Below are 19,831 nucleotides of genomic sequence, written 5' to 3'. Positions count from 1 at the left end.
CCTCTCGCCCCCCACCCCACCACCACCACGAGGGCCAAGCTGCCGACGTGGGTTTATACTTCAGCGATTAATTCACTCGGAGCGCGCCGGCTCATTAATAGGGACGCATTCCTGAGTTTAAGCAGCGGCAGCAGCGCCCTGAGAGAATCGGCGCAGCTCCCCCGTGCCCCCCCCCCACCACCCCACGCTGCCAGCCACAGGATGGGCCGTGCCCTCCCCCCACCAACCCCCCCACCACCACCCCACGCTGCCAGCCACAGGATGGGCCGTGCCCTCCCCCCACCAACCCCCCCACCACCCCACGCTGCCAGCCACAGGATGGGCCGTGCCCTCCCCCCACCAACCCCCCCACCACCCCACGCTGCCAGCCACAGGATGGGCCGTGCCCTCCCCCCACCAACCCCCCCACCACCCCACGCTGCCAGCCACAGGATGGGCCGTGCCCTCCCCCCACCAACCCCCCCACCACCACCCCACGCTGCCAGCCACAGGATGGGCCGTGCCCTCCCCCCACCAACCCCCCCACCACCCCACGCTGCCAGCCACAGGATGGGCCGTGCCCTCCCCCCACCAACCCCCCCACCACCCCACGCTGCCAGCCACAGGATGGGCCGTGCCCTCCCCCCACCAACCCCCCCACCACCCCACGCTGCCAGCCACAGGATGGGCCGTGCCCTCCCCCCACCAACCCCCCCACCACCCCACGCTGCCAGCCACAGGATGGGCCGTGCCCTCCCCCCACCAACCCCCCCAACACCCCACGCTGCCAGCCACAGGATGGGCCGTGCCCTCCCCCCACCAACCCCCCCACCACCCCACGCTGCCTGCCACAGGATGGGCCGTGCCCTCCCCCCACCAACCCCCCCACCACCCCACGCTGCCAGCCACAGGATGGGCCGTGCCCTCCCCCCACCAACCCCCCCACCAACCCACGCTGCCAGCCACAGGATGGGCCGTGCTTTCCCCGGGCACAGTAAAAGACGCGTGGATTTCAAAACAACAACAACAAAAGACGCTCATTAAAAAGAAATTGGCCCAACGTCCCAAAGCAGGAACCTCTCGAAACGAGCTGGGGGGAAATCACGCGTCCGCGTAGCGGATTATGACGTAACCGTTTCGGCAGTACGTCGTCCGCGGCGGGGGCGGCACCGTGCCCATCCGACGCGTAGCCGTCGGATCATGATTGCGCCTCCCAAGATTTGGCCGTCTCTTTGACAGACGTGGCCAGTTCTCCATTGGGGCGCTTCGCAAGAGGCGCGCGGCCGCGCTGGACACTCTGAGGCCTGGACACTCTGAGGCCTGGACACTCTGAGGGCTGGACACTCTGAGGGCTTGCCGCGGTGATTTCGGAATTTCGGGAAAGGAAAGAACCTCGCCGTTCGTAGGAGACAACGGACGAACCCTCCTCCGTGCCGTTCAGTGGCCGATCCAGCCCCCCCCAGCCCCACCTCTCACCCTCCCCTCTCTCCAACGGTCACGGTTCAGAGGTACAGCAGCAGACAGCCCCCCCCCCCGCATTCCCACCCACCCACACACCGACCCACCCAGCCACCCGGGCCCACAGAGGTTATTTGGTGCGGTGCTGCCACAAACATCGAGCCAGCCCGAAAGTTTGCACCTTAGAATAGAAAGAGGTTGACGAGCAATGCTCTGTAGTGTCAATTATTCCCCAATAGCAGCACAGCGTTACATGTAGGGTCGGTGCATATTGGGGCCATCTTCACTATGAGATTAACAGTGGACCCATATCCCACACCCCGGGAGACGCACGCACGGACGTACGGAGCGAGTGCTTAAGGACTTAAACCTTATTTGGAAAGCGTAATTTAAAAAATAATGTGTTCCGAGACTCCATGAGGTTTTTGTGAATGAGGAAAGGAATGTGTACGATTGTTATTATTTCAATCAAGTCTCTATTTAGCATGTGAAAGCCCATTGAGACTACGGCCCTTTCAAGGAAATTCCTCTGATATATTTTTTTACCCTCTTATAATTCTCATACACGCTTTATGCACCAAAACAAAACTGTTAACGTGTACGTTTTTTTCGTAATATGTATATAACATCGCTAATTTCACGAGTATATTATTTGAGGCCCCGCATCGACCTACTGCGGAATGAAGGCCTCGCCACGCCGTCCCAATCACGCGGGATTCTCTGGCCATACTTCACCACGCTGGTCAGAGCGGGTTGTGGAAGAGGGGGGGCCGGTGGGGGTAAAGGCACCAGTTCAGAGGTCACCCACCACTGATGTTCATCAGAAGCCGGGAATTGAACTCAGCATGCCGGGTTTACAGTGCTGTGCGCTCATCACTGTGCCACTGCTACTTGTTTAACTGTTTGGTAGAACAGTTTGTCGCTTATCACAACGATGATAATGATGATCAAAATCATCAACATTAATGTCCTCTACATTTTTTTTCCCAGGAGGGCCACGCATAGCCAGATAAGTTCCGGTGTCCTGAAGGCACTCAACTTGATAGGTCTCGAGTCTAAATCCTTTTTTGGGGCTGTATTCAACCCACGATCCATTAGGTGTCACCAAAATAGACGCCACTTTGCAGGAAGTCAAGAGTCGTGTGATTGATGGTACCGATGTTTATTTTTTTCCCCGAGGAATGTAGAATTTCAACCAGCGGCTTTCGTGCCACCAAATGTGAGCTGCGGAGACACGTAGTGCTCAACGACAGACTGTTGCCCAAGGACTTGTGACGTCAGGTGCTACAACGACAATGAGTTTAATTGCCACCGTAAAAAAATATTGTTTTGGTTTTTTTGCGCGAAACATAAAGGGTGAACTTGCAGAGTTTTCCTTTAAGTGGGTCCCGCATTGGGATGATTTCCAAATTCTTCACTAAGTGGCACAGAAGGGCACAACGAAACCAGGGGAAGCCAGAAAAAACCCACGCACATGCCAGGACACACAACTGAAGAATCTGCACCAATAAGTCAACAACCAACTTGCTGTGACTGATTGCCTCACACGTGCGTCACCTAACTATTTTTCATTTTACCAGGTAAGGCTCACCGAGCAATAGAGCTCTTTCTCAAAAGCAACCTGGCCATCATCAATGATAGCCCAACGAAGTGGCTTATCACGTGGAAAAATGAATAGCTCGCCAAATACTCTAAACGCGTGATGTTGATTTTAAATGTGGAGGGATAAACCGGAGGACCCGGCGAGAAATCGACGTGACCACTAGGAGAGAGACATGCAAACTCCAAATATACAGGCATCGGGATTGGGATCGAACCCACGACCTCTTGCAAACCAGGCAAGGTAGTTAACGTCTCGCCACAGCCCTGTGGGTGCGTTTCTCTCGCATGCCGTGTCAGTCATGGAAGTTGTTTGACCGTACTTCACAACGCTTGTGGTGAAATATGACGGTGACCCAGGACCAGTTCAGATATAACTCACCACTGAATGTTTGCCACCGACAGCCTTGCCGACACTAAAGGCAATGCCCCTTCCGCATTGCAGGTACTGTTTTGAGTTGACGTTCTAAAACAAGGCTGCCTACGTTGTACGTATATAGGCAATATGGTGATGTCACGTGACATGCAAGGCATGATGCGTGGGAGCAACCCAACGATCACAATCACCGCTTTTGCCGTCTAAACTCACATTTTTATTCTTACTACCACCCTTGGTGTTTTTTTCCCAGCCTGCGCACACTTTTCCATCTCGCGATTATTCTCATAATTTACTGAAACTGGCTTAGAGGGCGGGCGTTTGTGCTCACGACCCCTGACACTGCTCTGTTCGCGATGCCGGGGGCTGCTCGTGCAGAGGCTTGGGATCTGTGATGTGGCCACCGTCGTTCAAGCCACACGACGCCAGAGCATCCTCCCAGAGCAGGGGGTCTCAATCAGTGTGCCCCGTTCCAGATGGCGGCTCCATTCTGCTCCTGAGAGAATCCCATGTGCAGTGTTGGCTGGGCTATGCCAGGGGGTCGGCAACCAGCGGCTCCGGAGCCGCGTGCGGCTCTTTAAGGACCCCTTCGTGACGTTGCGCATTAAGGGCAGCCGTCTCGTACTCGCCACACGCGTTGCAGCCTCTCGAAATATTTGAGGTTTTTTTTTTTCACCGAATTCTTCGTGTTGTTTCGGTTGCCGACCCCTGGGCTATGCTGAATTGAGTTGATTACTTGAGGTTTCTTTGCAAAAGTAACGTAGCATAACATCTCCCCGAATTCTGTATTATCGTCGTCCTGTCAAGAGACACGGAATATAGTTAGTCGGGGTCTCTCGCGGTGCAGTGCTTCAACCCCGTGTTAGAGAACGCTCCGTGGAAAAAAGATCATCGGAGAACTGCTTTCTGAAATCTGTTCAAGGGACTTCTCATCCCCCACTGGAGGGCACCACCTCCCACCCCCCCCCCCTTGCGACAGAGTGCAATGTTCGCTGTATGATAAGAGCTAGAATGCAATGAATGCGTAGATCCAAACTTACAGTGAAGGTATTTGTGTGCTGAGATCATCACCTCACTACACTTGAGAACCTGGTCTAATCACAAATAGCTGCCAGCTTAGCACTCTGACCTCTGAGCTACCCGGCCACCTCTATGCTCTATTTGGTATTTTTATAGAAATCACCTTGGTTACTTGATTGCCTTTATCACGACGAGGCAAATGTCACCGTACCGCCCTGCTCTAACGAGTCATGAGGTGGTACTTAAATCCACCGACGGGATCGAAGATTCCACATTCCCATTGCGAGCGTCATTCCATCCATTGGACATCCGCTACCGACTTCCCACAATTTGGTACTCAGCTTATCGATCCCAGAGCGAGGATAGGCAGATGCGACCCCTGGCTTGGAGGTGTACACGCTGGATTTCAAGTGTGAATCAAGCACTGTACCGCAGCATCAGAGCGTCCGCATAACTTGCATTATTCATTTTGACAAATGAACACGTACAGTAGCCGGCTGAATCATCTTGCAGACTTTTTAACGTGACCTACGCACATCCACTGCGGCTATGCTCACATTACCCGGGGCTGCTAGCGTGATATGTTTGCTATTCTCTGATATTGGAAACATATTCAATTTGCTTTTGAATGAAAAGTCATACAAAGTAATCCGCCATTGCGCGATAAGTCGTTATTGACAGCCCCTCCTTCTCAATGAAGGTCACCTCTGTGCTGTGTCAGCCACAGGGGGATCATTGACCATACTTCACCACGTTGGTCAATGTTGGTTGGTGAAGATTGGTGGGGGTGTGGGGGGGGGAAGACCACGGCCAATTCAGAGAATCAATATTCAGAGATATTGCTCGCCACTGATGTCAGCCTTGGACGAAAATAAAACTCAGGTCCATGGATTCACAGTGCTATCCACAGAGCCACCAATCCACCCCACATGTTATTGAATGATGACTGTAATTAAACTCAACCAAAACTAGTTTTATTTAACCAGCTAAGGCCCACTAAGCTTCATAGTTATTTTTCGGAAGCGACCTGGCTTCAAATTATAGCTCAACAAAGTGGCTTATCACGTGGAAATTGATATCAACCAAATATGTACTCTAAAAGTATGTTTCGAAATATGGAGGGAAAAACAAGAGGACCCAGAGAAAAATCCACGCGACCACGGGGAGAACATGCAAACTCCAATTATACAGGCATCAGGGTCGGGATCGAACTCACGACCATCTGTAGTTAACATCGCCCCCTTATTTGCATGCCCTCCAATGACATGTGGAGGGCACGATCATTGGCGGACAGCCATGGTGCTAGCCACACCACCTCCTCGTGCGCCACGTTGGCAATAACAGAGGTGCTCGCTAACAGCAATTGCCTCAAAATCAAAGTCTACGCGGGGTATCTTTGTGTACGTGTTCACTGCTGCAATCTTAATCAACAAATTCAATGCGGAGAGGGGGAGCCTAAATCAGAGCAAGTGGGAAACAGCGGGAAGTGCAGGCGGGTGCATCTACCAGTCCACCCGGTCTGGTGACCTCCCGGGTCTGCCCCATGGCCATCTTGCCTGCGAGCCTTCACGACCCCGACACTGGCTTCACGTGCCAACCTCGCACGGATGCCCAGCGATAACACCAGGGCCCACTGCTGTCGCCGTTGTTGTTGGCGCTACATTAAGCCGTCACTCTCCGAGCGCTGTCATGTTAAACAGATACGCAGCGTTTCTCCTTGTTAATAACGAGGTATCGACCGCCGGGGGACAGGGTGGGGGGCGCGGAAAACCCCCCGCGTTCTTCCCCGCCTGGGCGCACTTGTTAGGGCGCATTAGGCTCAAGCGGATTTCGGTTTTTTGCCGTCCTCGCACAGATCGGTTTTCCGCTTGAATTCCGCGTTAAATCGCGACCGGCCTGCGCTTTTTCTCCTGATAATTCCCCCACTGGAGTTAAAGGGCTGCTCGCAAGAAATAAAAAAAATGTCCCCGCTGTGGGCTGACGCAGAAAAGCAGCGACCGACTCTTGATGAAATTTCTTGGCGTTGAGTCTTTTTTCTGTACGCGGCTTCTATTAGCTCCGTCTGTCTCAGATGAGTAGTGGGGGCTGGGCAAGATAACTCTCATGCAGGTGATCCAATGTGGACGATTAACGTCGCCAACGAAACGATGCCCAAGGATAAAACGCGTGCTGGAAAGCTCCACGAAACCATTGAAAAGTTCCAAGAGTGTAATCCCTACCCAGAAAGCGTATGTTGTAGTGTTTCCAACGACTCGTTCGTAGGATGGCATCGCTTCAGTGGCACTGGGCGTATTTGCATCCCAGCCGAAAGATGTGTTTTTTTATTTTAAAGTAGAAGTATGAGGAAACCAGATCGAGTAAGTAAGGGGGATTTAAACACACATTTATTTCCATATTATTACTTACGATAATCACCCAGAAATGTCTGTCCGTCCCGTGCGTGACGTCACTCCACGTGAGGGCCACCCCCCCCCCTCATTAATATTCATGAGTGGATTTTTACACTAACGCAGAGGAAGGTCGTGCTGTATTAAATAATTTATTACGCAAAATCGCTTCAAATATGACGTTTCTTTACAGAAAGTGACGGTAAAATTTTAAATCTACGCAGCACACTGCTACATCCGTGCATGACGTCACTGCGAAAGAGCCCCCCCCTTAATTAATATTCATGGCCGCGTGGAAATTTACACGAACGCACAAGAAGGTCGCGCACTCCACATGCCGCACCCCTCCCCAATAACCATGAGGGGATGACGTCACTCCACATGCCGCACCCCTCCCCAATAACCATGAGGGGGTTACGTCACTCTACATGGTGCACCCGCCCCCCCCCCCTCATTAATAATCATGAGCTGAACAATTTTTCTATTGAATATTTCAGATTTACTGCAAACAAGCTCGTCTAACAAAACAAATCTCAACCGTAAGTTCACACACAAGGAAGGTGATTCCAAAAACACCCGTAAAGAAATCGCAATCTGTGCGTGGATGACGAGGGCCTCCCCATGCCATACGCGTCGCGGAGTTATTTGACCATACTTCACCACACTGGTAAGTGCGGGTTGAGGGCAGCATAGACGGCCTGACCGTTGACGTCCAGTGCATGTCTATTGGCTGCACTGCCATCTGCTGCCCACCACGTGCCCCCCCCCCCTCACGGTAACCTATAGCAACCTGTTGCGCACGAGGTGTCACTCGTACACACAGCACCATCCGCCCTCAAACCTGCTGAGCTTCCGAGATGGGACGATGCCGGCCCGCATGGCGGGTGATCTGGTCATGGCAATCTACTGCTAAAGTGTTCGCCTCTTGGCGTTCTCTGCTCTGACACTGGTGAGGCAAGAGGGCTGTCTCTGGCGTAGGGCAATCAGCTTCAAAGACAATGTATGCACTTATCAGAGCACGCTTGTTTGCATGTTTTGACACGAGTGTGTGTGGCTAATGCAGACTGGATGCCTTAACGCCTGTTTTATTGCCACGAAGTGTTAAACCTATTCTTATTTTGTTTATGACTTCTCTTAAACTTGATCGTCATCGTCAAAGGCGATGTATTTGTGTGCAGCAACCTTCCCTCCTTAATTGTCAGTCCAAACATGTTTTGATCCAATACCAATCCCCTCCATGTGCCACTTAGTGACAGTGACGTCACCACCAGCGCCTGTGCCAGGCCAAGTGCACTCCGAGGCCACGTGAAGTGGCGAAGGCTCGATGCTGGCAGGAGGAGGTCACGGGGCAGACCCAGCAGGTGCCATGGGTTGACTGCTGTGCCAGGCTAGGTGCAGGAGGAGGTCACGGGACAGACCCAGCAGGTGCCATGGGTTGACTGCTGTGCCAGGCTAGGTGCAGGAGGAGATCACGGGACAGACCCAGCAGGTGCCATGGGTTGACCGACTGAGATGACCACTGGCAGATGCACCACCTGCTGTACCCCAACTGTGCCCACCACTCTCTCTCCTACCCTCCAGCCAGTGTGCACCAAACATTCGAGAACCTGCGGTCTCTCACCCTGGCTAAGAAATCGCACATCGTGGCCCGGCCATTTGATCACAAGACATGACGGCGCTCTTTCAGGTTGAGTGCCAACGACGATGAGAAGGCCGGGTGGCATGGGAAGGACGCAGGAGATGCGTTCAGGCGGTACCTGTACGGCCTGCCGGGACCTCAAGCGCTTCAAGTACGTACTGCAGGTATTTTATACTCTATGGGGCCGTCCATAAATGACGTCACGCGATTTTTGACGATTTTTGACCCCCCCCCCCCCCCGTCGTCGTCGTCACAAGGCGTCACAAAAAGTCAGACCCCCCCTCAAATATGACGTCACAAAGCTCTGCCCCCACCCCCCCAAATATAAAGCATGCTTCAAATCGCTCTAAACTATTGTCATTGTAGTGCGTATTTAATGTGGCGCTACACTCTGATGTTGTAGGAGAAAACATTTATTAAAAAGTCTATTTTAAGTAGAACGTGTTGCCTATATTTATTTAAAGTTGTGCATTTTGATGTGACGTCACATTTATCAACCCCCCCCCCCCCTCGTCACACACCGTCACAAATGTCTGACACCCCCCCCCCCAGGTGCGTGACGTTATTTATGGACGGCCCCTATGTACGTATCTGTTGTCGCAATGCAAGAGATATGTACACGAACGTTTACGTGTGGATGTATGCGGTGTTGCGATGTAATGCGTACTTCACAGTGTGTGAAGTAACACGTGTGTTATGCGTGCTTTGTGTAGCAATGTAATGCCTTGTGTAGCAATGTACATTCACTCATTGTACAATGCAGAAGTGTGACGGTTCGTGCGTTGCACTACGAACCCGACGACCAGAGTTCGATTCCTGCTCACGGCCAACACCAGCGACGATTTGTCTGAACCGGTTCTGGGCCTCCCCAAGGTCGACTCAGCCTCAAATGAGTACCTGGTGCGGTGTGTAAACTATGGAAACAAAGGCCGCGGTGCTGGTCACCCAGCCTTAATAGGTGCTCGCGAATGGTAATTGCCCCAAAGGTCTATTTTGTGATCTTTGTCTGTATATGTGTCATATAAGGCACCAATCACCTGGCACTAATTGATCTCATCAGATCTCGGAAGCTAAGCAGAGTTGAGCCTGCTTCGTCCTTGGATGGGTGACGACCATGCATGCACGTCTTATTCGGAAGCCAAAACATGTTTTTCTTTGGCGGGGGAAAACATTGGACTATTTTACTGTACTGACTCACAGTGCCTCCCCTATGTTCCCACGGTAAACAAAATATACCTGGCTGGCAAGAGAAAAGGGTTTCGAGTGGCTTTGAAGGTGATGTCCTGTTCTACCGCGAGCGAAAGCCGTGGGCCGGAAGAGGTCATGTTGCATCAAACAACAAAAAAACACTGTTGTATTGTACTTCTATGGGGCCGTCCATAGATGACGTCACGCGATTTTGGAAGATTTTTGACCCCCCCCCCTCGTCACACGGCGTCACAAAAAGTCAGACCCCCCCTCAAATATGACGTCACAAAGCTCTAGCCCCCCCCCCCCCAAAATAAAAAAAATGCTTCAAATCGCTTTAAACGATTGTCATTGTAGTGCGTATTTAATGTGGCGCTGCACTCTGATGTTGTAGGAGAAAACATTTATTAAAAAGTCTATTTAATAAAGGAGAACGTGTTGTCTATATTTAAAGTTGCGCATTTTTATGTGACGTCACATTTCTCACCCCCCCCCCCCGTCACAGATCGTCACAAATGTATGACCCCCCCCCCCGCCTAGGTGCGTGACGTCATTTATGGACGGCCCCTAAGAGAAAAAAACAGCGGCGGTGACCGTGGCGCCTTGCGCCTAAGACGGTGGAATTGCCCGGCATTGGCTCAGAGCCACGGGGGGGAGGCGGGCGGGGGAGGGGGCTTTGTATAGGTGAGCGGCCACTCCCCGTGTCCATTTGAGCAAGAGGGAGAGAGAGAGAGGATGGGGGGGGGGCACACTTTAGCTCAAGAGATTGTGACAAGTAGCAGGACTCTTACTCCAGTGGGGGGGTCGGTAAGCGTGTGTGCTCGCACTGTGCGAGAGGGCATGTTTGAACACGCACGCGCGGAGAGGGGGTGGAGGCAGAACAAAAGGAGGGGTGGGTGAGAGAGGTTGTGAGGAGGTTGTGATGAGGTTGTCGGTGGAGACGGCTGGAAGAACTTGGCCATCCCTTCTCTCAAATTCAGGGTTGCCCCCCCTCCCCCACCGGGAATAAAAGTGGTGATGATGTTACACCCCCCCATCCACCCACCCCACCCCACGTGACCACAACACCAGGATTTGAACTCGCAGTTAAGCAGCGCCCTGGCTGCTGCAGGGCTGCCAAACATGATTTGGCTGATGAGATTCGTACCATGTGTTGATGATGTTGATGATGCCACAACTATTAAACTATTACCAGGTGAGGCCCACTGAGCTATATGACTTCTTTTTTTCTCTCAGAAGCGACCTGGCTATCACGAATAAAAACTCAACTAAATTGGCTTATCGTCGTGTGAAAATGTATACTGTACTGTATTCACCAATTGCCCTTAAACGCACGTTGTTTCTAAATGTGGAGGAGAAAAACCGGAGGACCCGGTAAACAAATCCACTCGACCACGGGGAGAGAGAGAGACAGGCAAACTCAAAATATACAGCAGGCGTCAGGGTCGGGAACTAACCCACGACCTCCTGTATACCAGGCGAGGTAGTTAACATCTTCCAGCCATCGAACCCAGATGTAGCCGGTGCTCGTGGCGCACCGTGGGCAACACGCAACCAGTTGACAACCAGACAACAACAACAACAACCACAACAACAACAACCACCAGCAGCAGCAGCAGCAACGTGAAGAAGGAGGAGGTGGAGGTGGTGGGTGGAGTGTGTGATGCGACTCACCTCTGCGGTGAGGTTGACCACCCCCGTCGACCTTCTCTTCTCGCGCAGTTTGCGCTTCTCGATCTGCCCTTTGCTCTTCCTGGCGCTCGGTCCGGCCGCCGCCGCTGCTGCCTTCTTCTCCTTGACGGCCGACGACGAGACGGTGGTGGTGGTGGTGGTAGTGCCGGTGGTGATGGTGCCAGTGGTGCTGCTGGTGGTGGTGCCGGTGGTGCCGGTGGTGCCGATGCTGGTGACGGTCCCTCCTGCGTCGGCCCCGCCCGTCCTCTCCTGGACCGCCGCCGCCGCCTTCCTGTCCGCGGCAGGAGGCTCGGCGGGCCGCCTGCCAGCGGTGGCCCCCGGTCCCGTGGCCCTCGCCGTGGCCACGGGCGCCACGGCGAGCGAGTTGAAGGCCCCGGCGAGACCCGACACGCCCGGGGCGATGCCACCACCAGCCTGAGATGTCGCCTCTCCAGGTGCCCCGTTGCGGAGACCACCACCACCTCCACCACCACCAAAGGCGGTGGTGGTGGTGGTGGTGGTGGTGCTGCTGGACAATCCACCCGCGGGACTGGGTGCTGGAGGAGCTCCCGGAATTCTGGAACGAAGCTTCTCGCGCCGCGCCTTCCACTCCTCCAGGAAATCCGACGCGTTCGGGTTGCGGTAGCCGGTGGCCATCGCTCGGGATGAAATCGCGGTCGCCTTGTGCCAAGGGCAGCTGGAGGAGAGGAAAGGGGTCCCTCTCTCTGCCAAGTCGGTGGAGTTGTCGACAGGCGTGCGATCAGATGGATGACGGGTCGTTGGTGGTGGGGGTTGGTGGTGGTGGTGGTGATGGGAGGGGAAGGTTGTGATGGTGACGCTCGGATGAATTCGTTTTCACGGCTTTCAACCACGGCCGTTGGCGCTCAAAGTCACGGCCGTTGGCGACGCAGAGAGCCACGGCTGTCCCAACAAGAGTCACGGCTGGCGGTGATGGACGGGCAGGTGACGGCTGATGGAGAGAGTCGCGATTCTTCTCACAAGCGGAGTCGCTGCACCTCGCACGGAGTCACCCGCACGGTGACGGCAGGAAGAGGCACGGAGCACACGGAGCGTGCTGCCGGCTCATCTCACTTCTTCATCTCCCTCTCCCTACGCAAAAAAAAAACTGGGGGGGGGGGGGGCGCAAAACGATTTTAAATTTGTTTTTTTAAAGATATTTAAACCACTGCGCCCGCCACTGCGCAAGCTTCCCCGGCCACTGCTCTGCGTGCGAAGCGTGAGACGGCAACTACTCTCCCAGGGGGCTTGACCACAGCGCGCAGCCAACTCTTAACAACTCTGCCCGGATGGACACACAAAGGAACGAAACGATGAACCCAAGTCTCGGCGTTCAGGAAGAAACGAGAATTGAACTTTTTTTTCGTGTTTTTTTTTTACATGTGTAAATCTATACGTGAAGTCGAAAAGCAGTGAGCGAGTGTTCGGCGAGTTGTAAAGAGCAACTCGTGTTGTTCACACGCGGCCACCATTGGCACGTCCCCCCCGTGTAAACACCGCGTACACAAAGACAAAGATCCCCCGTACAGCCTTCACAGACTGTCGGGGCAAGTGCTGTTAGCGAGCAACTATGAAGGCCGGAACGGCACACGAGGTGGCCAGCACCACACCCGGCCGCCTTTGTCTCCCCAGTGGCGACGCTTACTACACACCGCACCGGGTACTCATTTGAGGCTGAGTCGACCTAGGGGAGGCGCAAGACCGCTTCAGATAATCGTCGCCGGTGTTGGCCGTGAGCGGGAATCGAACTCGGGTCGCCGGGCTCGTAGCGCAGCTGCGCTAAACCGCTACACTACCGCACACACACACATACACACACACGCGTACAACACGCGTGTAACATATACGTTGAACTTCTTTCACACCGCACGTAGCCAACCGCACGTGTAACGACACACGCGTGTAACGCGACACGCAGCAACAACGCACGCGTGCAAACAACGCGCGCGCGTGTAACAACACACAAGAGGCGCGGATGCTCGTCCTGTCTAATACCTGCGATTCGTGAGCACGTGTTGTGCTGGCCAGGGTGACTGTAGGCACAGCAGCAGCCTTCCACACCCACCACCACCCACCCACTACTTTAACTCAACTTCGTTCCCCACAACACCACCAAACCCACACGCCCCACCCCGGCACAATTACACCAAAAGCCAGCCCGCTCCCAGCACCTCCTCCTCCTCTTCGGAACGTTCTCTCCCTCTCTCTATCCACCTCCCAGCACCTCCTCCTCCTCCACACACACACCAGGCAGCCTCTCTTGGCCACAGCGCAGCCCTTAGGGGGGCAAGCAGGAGCCGTCGCGTGAAGGTGGCAGCAGCACAAGCGACTCTTGAATATGTGGCGCCGGGATGAATTATTCATGAGACGTTTCGGCTGACGAGGAGGTTGGTGTGTGTGTGGGGGGGGGGGTAACGAGGCACATTCCACGCGAACGAATTCACGCAGCCATTTGGGTCTTCTTCCTCACTTTGCTTTGCTCTCAAAAGTAGCGTGGGGCGGCGCTCGCCCACCCCCCTCCCCTCCCCGCCCGCCTCCGGTGAAATAAGCACGCGCGTGGTGGAAATTCCACGTTCTCGTGACGGGGGGCCGAAGGGCCGTCCATAAATGACGTCACGCGATTTTGGACGGTTTTTGACCCCCCCCCCCTTCGTCACACGGCGTCACAAAAAGTCAGACCCCCCTCTCAAATATGACGTCACAGAGCTTTGCCCCCCTCCCCCCCCCCAAAAAAATATAAAACATGCTTCAAATCGCTTTAAACTATTGTCATTGTAGTGCGTATTTAATGTGGCACTGCACTCTGATGTTGTAGTAGAAAACATGTATTTAAAAAGTTTATTTAATTAAGTAGAACGTGTTGTCTATATTTATTTAAAGTTGCGCATTTTGATGTGACGTCACATTTCTCAAACCCCCCCCACCCTCGTCACACATCGTCACAAATGTCTGACGCCCACACCGCCCCAGGTGAGTGACGTCATTTATGGGCGGCCCCCAAGTGTGGAAATACAAAGTGGTTGAATGTGGCGAGGCGGCCCTGACAATAATTGCCGCACTTGTAAATCTTGACTTAAAGCTTTCGTGACTGCAGGAATCCATATTCCTTGACTTAACTAACATGACCGCGCTGTAATTGCCGGACACGCCACTGCTGTCGGAAGAGAGTCCACTAGAGGGAGCCGTAGAGCGCTGGCCAAACATCCCCAAGCAGGACCCCCCCGCCCCCTGCAGAGAGAGACAGAGGTGTGGACTCGAGTCATGTGACTTGGACTCGAGTCAGACTCGAGTCATGAATTTGATGACTTGCGACTCGACTTGGACTTGCATAACAATGACTTTGTCCCACCTATGAGATGTGGACTCGAGTCATGTGACTTGGACTCGAGTCAGACTCGAGTCATGAATTTGATGACTTGCGACTCGACTTGGACTTGCATAACAATGACTTTGTCCCACCTATGAGATGCGGACTCGAGTCATGTGACTTGGACTCGAGTCAGACTCGAGTCATGAATTTGATGACTTGCGACTCGACTTGGACTTGCATAACAATGACTTTGTCCCACCTATGAGATGTGGACTCGAGTCATGTGACTTGGACTCGAGTCAGACTCGAGTCATGAATTTGATGACTTGCGACTCGACTTGGACTTGCATAACAATGACTTTGTCCCACCTATGAGATGTGGACTCGAGTCATGTGACTTGGACTCGAGTCAGACTCGAGTCATGAATTTGATGACTTGCGACTCGACTTGGACTTGCATAACAATGACTTTGTCCCACCTCTGGAGAGAGAGTCTTGAGACTCGTGGGGGGTCATCTCCAGACTGCAGTTTCCCACTTCCACCAAGTCTGTCGTTGCACACGAGCAACCCGCACGTTCTTTGGACGCGACCGTCCATCCCTCCCAGCAGGCCAACCAGCAAAACTGTATAAGGGGCCGTCCATAAAAAAGTCAGACCCCCCCCCCTCAAATATGACGTCACAAAGCTCTGCCCCCCCCCCAAAACCATATTTCCATTTTGAAAATAAAACATGCTTCAAATCGCTTTAAACTATTGTCATTGTAGTGCGTATTTAATGTGGCGCTGCACTCTGATGTTGTAGGAGAAAACATTGATTAAAAAGTATATTTAATAAAGTAGAACGTTTTGTCTATATTTATTTTTGATGTGACGTCACATTTCTCACCCCCCCCCCCCTCGTACCAACATCGTCACAAATGTCTGACCCCCCCAGGTGCGTGACGTCATTTATCGACGGCCGCGAATGTTAAAAAGAGCCCCTGCCTCTACGTCTTTGCCTCGCCTTCTCTGTATTGTGCATAATCGCAATTTTTCCCGACGTCTCGCTTCGTCTCTGTTACTCTGTCCCCTCTCCCACCTCTCCCCCTCCCTCCACCTTGTCTCCCCCACTTCCCCCGGTCTCGATCGCCTCTCCCACTCGCCTCTCGTACCCCTTATCCCCCACCTCTCATACTCTTAGGTTTTTTTCTGGTAAAGTCACGTAGGTAAAAAAATAAAATGTAAAACATTTAAATGACTAAAAGTAATAATAGAAAAATAATAAAATAATAAATCACGACGTTTCGGAGGCAACACAAGTCTCCGTCATCAGGTGGGACCGTCACAGCCAGATTTGCTTCATCAAGTCGCCGTCTCTCTCGCCTCCCTCGGTGACCGTCACGAGCACAGGCGCAACTTGTCAGCCAGGCAGTCAGGAATCCAAGCATGAATTCGGCAGGCAATTAATTTGCTTTCTCATATAATATGACTATACATGTATTTTTCAGGTTGCATGTATAATGCTGTAATGATTCATACCGTACAACAAACGGGCTGTACGGTATTACTTATTGGCAGTAATAATTGTAATGTGCGACTATTATTCCATCGACTGCTGGATGATGGCCTCGCCACGCTGTCTCGACCACGGGAGGTTGTTTGACCTTAGTTGCACACATCGGTCAGGGCAGGTTGAAGGAGTAACTACAGGGCCGGTTCAGATATCACTCACCACTGATGATGATGATGATGATAGCCATGGGACATATCGCATCAACCTGCCCACTAGGATTTGTTGTGAGACAGAGGCACTTTATATCTTCACTTAGCATCTCAAAAAATATATATTTTACCCGATAAGGCCCAAGGACCTATACAGCTCTTTTGTTGAAGCGACCTTGCCACAAATGATAGTTCAACGAAGTGGCTTACCGTGACGAAATGTATAACGGCCAAATACCATAAACGCACGTTTCTCAATGTGGATAGATAAACCCGGAGGACAGGAAGGAAAATCCAAACGGCTGCGAGGAGAACGTGCAAACTCCAAATATACAGCAGCAAGTGTCAGGGTCGGGATCGATCCCACGACCTCCTGTATACCAGGCGAGGTAGACAACATCTCCTAGCCACCGTGATGATGAGAGAGAGAGACGCAAACTCCAAGTATACAGCAGGTGTCAGGGTCGGGATCGAACCCACGACCTCCTGTATACCAGGCAAGGTAGTTAACACCTCCTAGCCACCGTGATGATGAGAGAGAGACGCAAACTCCAAATATACAGCAGGCGTCAGGGTCGGGATCGAACCCACGACCTCCTGTATACCAGGCAAGGTAGTTAACACCTCCTAGCCACCGTGATGATGAGAGAGAGACGCAAACTCCAAATATACAGCAGGTGTCAGGGTCGGGATCGAACCCACGACCTCCTGTATACCAGGCGAGGTAGACAACATCTCGCCAACATGGCCCCTCAGGAAGCCATTGAATGGATCGCCAAACTAGACATCCCAATTTTAAGCTTTTTCCCCCCACCATACAATAGAACATTGATGTGAGCCTGCAATCAAATTCGTTTCGCCAGGTTCATAGTGCACCGCCCTACCACTCCCCCTGCCATGGTATCAGTATTTTGGGTTGTTTTTTTGTCTTCTCCATCACAGCTCGCGTTCCTATGCTTATGTTTATATTTGCCTTCGTGTCACTAATCAAACAACAGGCTGGAATGTCTGACATCAATGCAAACCGCAGGTGTCCCTGCGAAAAAATACTGTACTGCACTGATGTTGAACACGTGTAGGCTTTCGCGACCAAAATTATTCATAATAAACGTTTTTGGTTTAGATCGCGTTATTTATAATCATCGGGCGAATTGCCCGATGATGCTGGATGCAATTACCAGCGAAACGTCGTACTCAAAAATTGTAAATGTTGTGGTTCCACTCTTCAACACACCGGTGGGCTAAAGTAGTGAACTATTTTGTCTTTTGTCAACGTGACACTTTTTTTGCTGATTGGCCGTGTCGGGTGGTGGAGGGTTACGACACATTTATAAATAACGCGATCTAACCCAAAAACTTTTATTATGACTGCACTGATGTAACCAAAACGACCAGACTTTACAAATGAGCATGAGTTTTTTTTACAGACGTTTGACATTGCGTAACTGCAGTGTTGACAAACGTGATGTCACGAGAACAAGTATTCATGTACAGTAATACATGACAATTATTTACCCAGGAAAGTCACAGTACCGAGTCTCAAGACGAGTTTTCAAGAGGGTCCTGCATGAGGATATTTGGGCATTTCCATTTTAAAATTGCGTTTTTTATTTGCTTCTACTTGCAAAACTGTTCGAAGGTTGCGGAGCACTGACGATTAACCTTGAACTTTAGAAATATGCAAACGGTGTGCATGCAGCTAATTGCAACTTCACATATTACAAAGAAAACCCTTTGTATCCCTTAAATCAGCGGACTCGCATTTATGTTTATATTTCCCCCACCTGTAACACCAGGCAGTGAACATGCAAACAGTGGCCAAACGTGTGCATGCTCTCCCGGGGTAGAGCTATCGATGTAAAAGTAGCTGTTATCACACGTCTCTCTGAACCCCACCACGTGAGTTCCATTCCGCCTGACCACGGCGAAAATCAGCGGTGGGTGAGCGAAATCTGAACCGCTCATCGCCTCCGATCCCCGTCCTCACTGACCAGCACGGTTAAGTATGATCAAAATAACAACCCAAAATGACTGACACACCATGGGGTGGGTGGGGAGGGAGAGCTTCATCCAGCAGTGGATTTGACAAGGGGGTTGTAAATTATTCACGACGCTACCTGCCTTCCATCACGGCTGACATTTCGTGCAATGGGATCGCTTCTTTGCGAGGTCTCATACCAACTTACAGTGGAGTATGGGCACAGAAAGAGGCTTTGAATTCAATGGCCCGTGTTTGCTTTGGGCTGCCAATTTACCTCGCTCCGCCGTGCTTGTTGCGACAATATTACACGACACTCCATGAGTCACAGTGACATTGAACTTTAAAATGACTAACAGCATAGACGCTCTACGGTTCGGGTGTTATTTCCTCTCCGCGTGCGTGTGTGTTTGTAAACATACACACAGGCACGAGCATTGATTACAACTGTGCGCATACATCGCGCCCAAGTCCATGAGCACTGAGAACGCGAAAGGCGAGAATCATTTGCGTTGGACAATGTCCAGATGATGGAAAACGTGAACTTCTTTCGCGCCGTACGTAGCCAACCGTGCTCGTCGGAGGGTGCGCGCGGGGGGAAAAGGGGCCGTCCATAAATGACGTCACGCGATTTTTGACGATTTTGACCCCCCCCCCCTCACTCTCGTCACACGGCGTCACAAAGTCAGACCCCCCCCCCCTCAAATATGACGTCACAAAGCTCTGCCCCCCCCCCCCAAAAAAAATAAAACATGCTTTAAATCGCTTTAAACTATTGTCATTGTAGTGCGTATTTAATGTGGCGCTGCACTCTGATGTTGTAGGAGAAAACATTTATTAAAAAGTCAATTTAATTAAGTAGAACGTGTTGTCTATGTTTATTTAAAGCTGCGCATTTTTATGTGACGTCACATTTCTCACCCCCCCCCCCCCTTGTCACACATCGTCACAAATGTCTGACCCCCCCCTCCCCCCCAGGTGCGTGACGTCATTTATGGACGGCCCCTAAGCTATCATTTGTTGCCAAGTCGCTTCTGAAATAGAGCAAGACCGTCTAGCGCAGTGGGCCTCACGTGCTGAAGTGAAACGCGGTTGAGTTGATCGTTTTTAATGCGGCAAGGGATTGAGGGAAGGCTGATGACGAGGCAGGGAAGGGTCAGGAGATGAACGGGGGGGGGGGGGGTGGCAAGCCAAATGCAAGGGGGGAAATATTGGCAAAGAAACCGAAAGTTGCAATGCTGTTTAACAATACAAATTAAAGGGCAAATAAACAAAAATTAAGCCACCTGGCGGTATATTGCACACGTGATCAGAGTGTGCACGTGATTGGTGCCATGATGCAACCAAAGAGGACAAAGAAGGTGCAGGTCGGAGCCGGCGTGTACCCACGCGGCTGCTGCCATGCCGCTGACATCCACCGCGTCTCCTTTCGGTGGCGTGGCATGTCACGAAGCCGGCCAGTGCCCAACAGCTCCACAGAATGTCATCGTTGTGTTGCAGGAGTTA

The 19,831-nt window shown here is 52.1% G+C and overlaps 1 protein-coding gene across 1 annotated transcript in view; it reads right to left on the bottom strand.

Annotated features, from left to right (window-relative positions):
- PAWR (pro-apoptotic WT1 regulator) overlaps positions 1-13,666 on the bottom strand; it is a 131,165-nt gene extending 117,499 nt beyond the window's left edge. The window contains exons 1-2 of the mRNA XM_078856483.1: positions 13,331-13,666; positions 11,321-12,443 (exon numbers count right to left, since the gene is read on the bottom strand). Coding sequence (XP_078712609.1) covers positions 11,321-11,974 — 654 coding nt within the window. The 5' untranslated portion in view covers positions 11,975-12,443; positions 13,331-13,666. The remainder of the gene's footprint in view (positions 1-11,320; positions 12,444-13,330) is intronic.
- Between the last annotated feature and the right edge of the window lie 6,165 nt (positions 13,667-19,831).

This window comes from Lampetra fluviatilis, chromosome 5, assembly GCF_964198595.1.
Source record: "Lampetra fluviatilis chromosome 5, kcLamFluv1.1, whole genome shotgun sequence".
Lineage (NCBI taxonomy): Eukaryota > Metazoa > Chordata > Hyperoartia > Petromyzontiformes > Petromyzontidae > Lampetra > Lampetra fluviatilis.
This window is presented reverse-complemented; position numbering and strand designations above follow the sequence as displayed.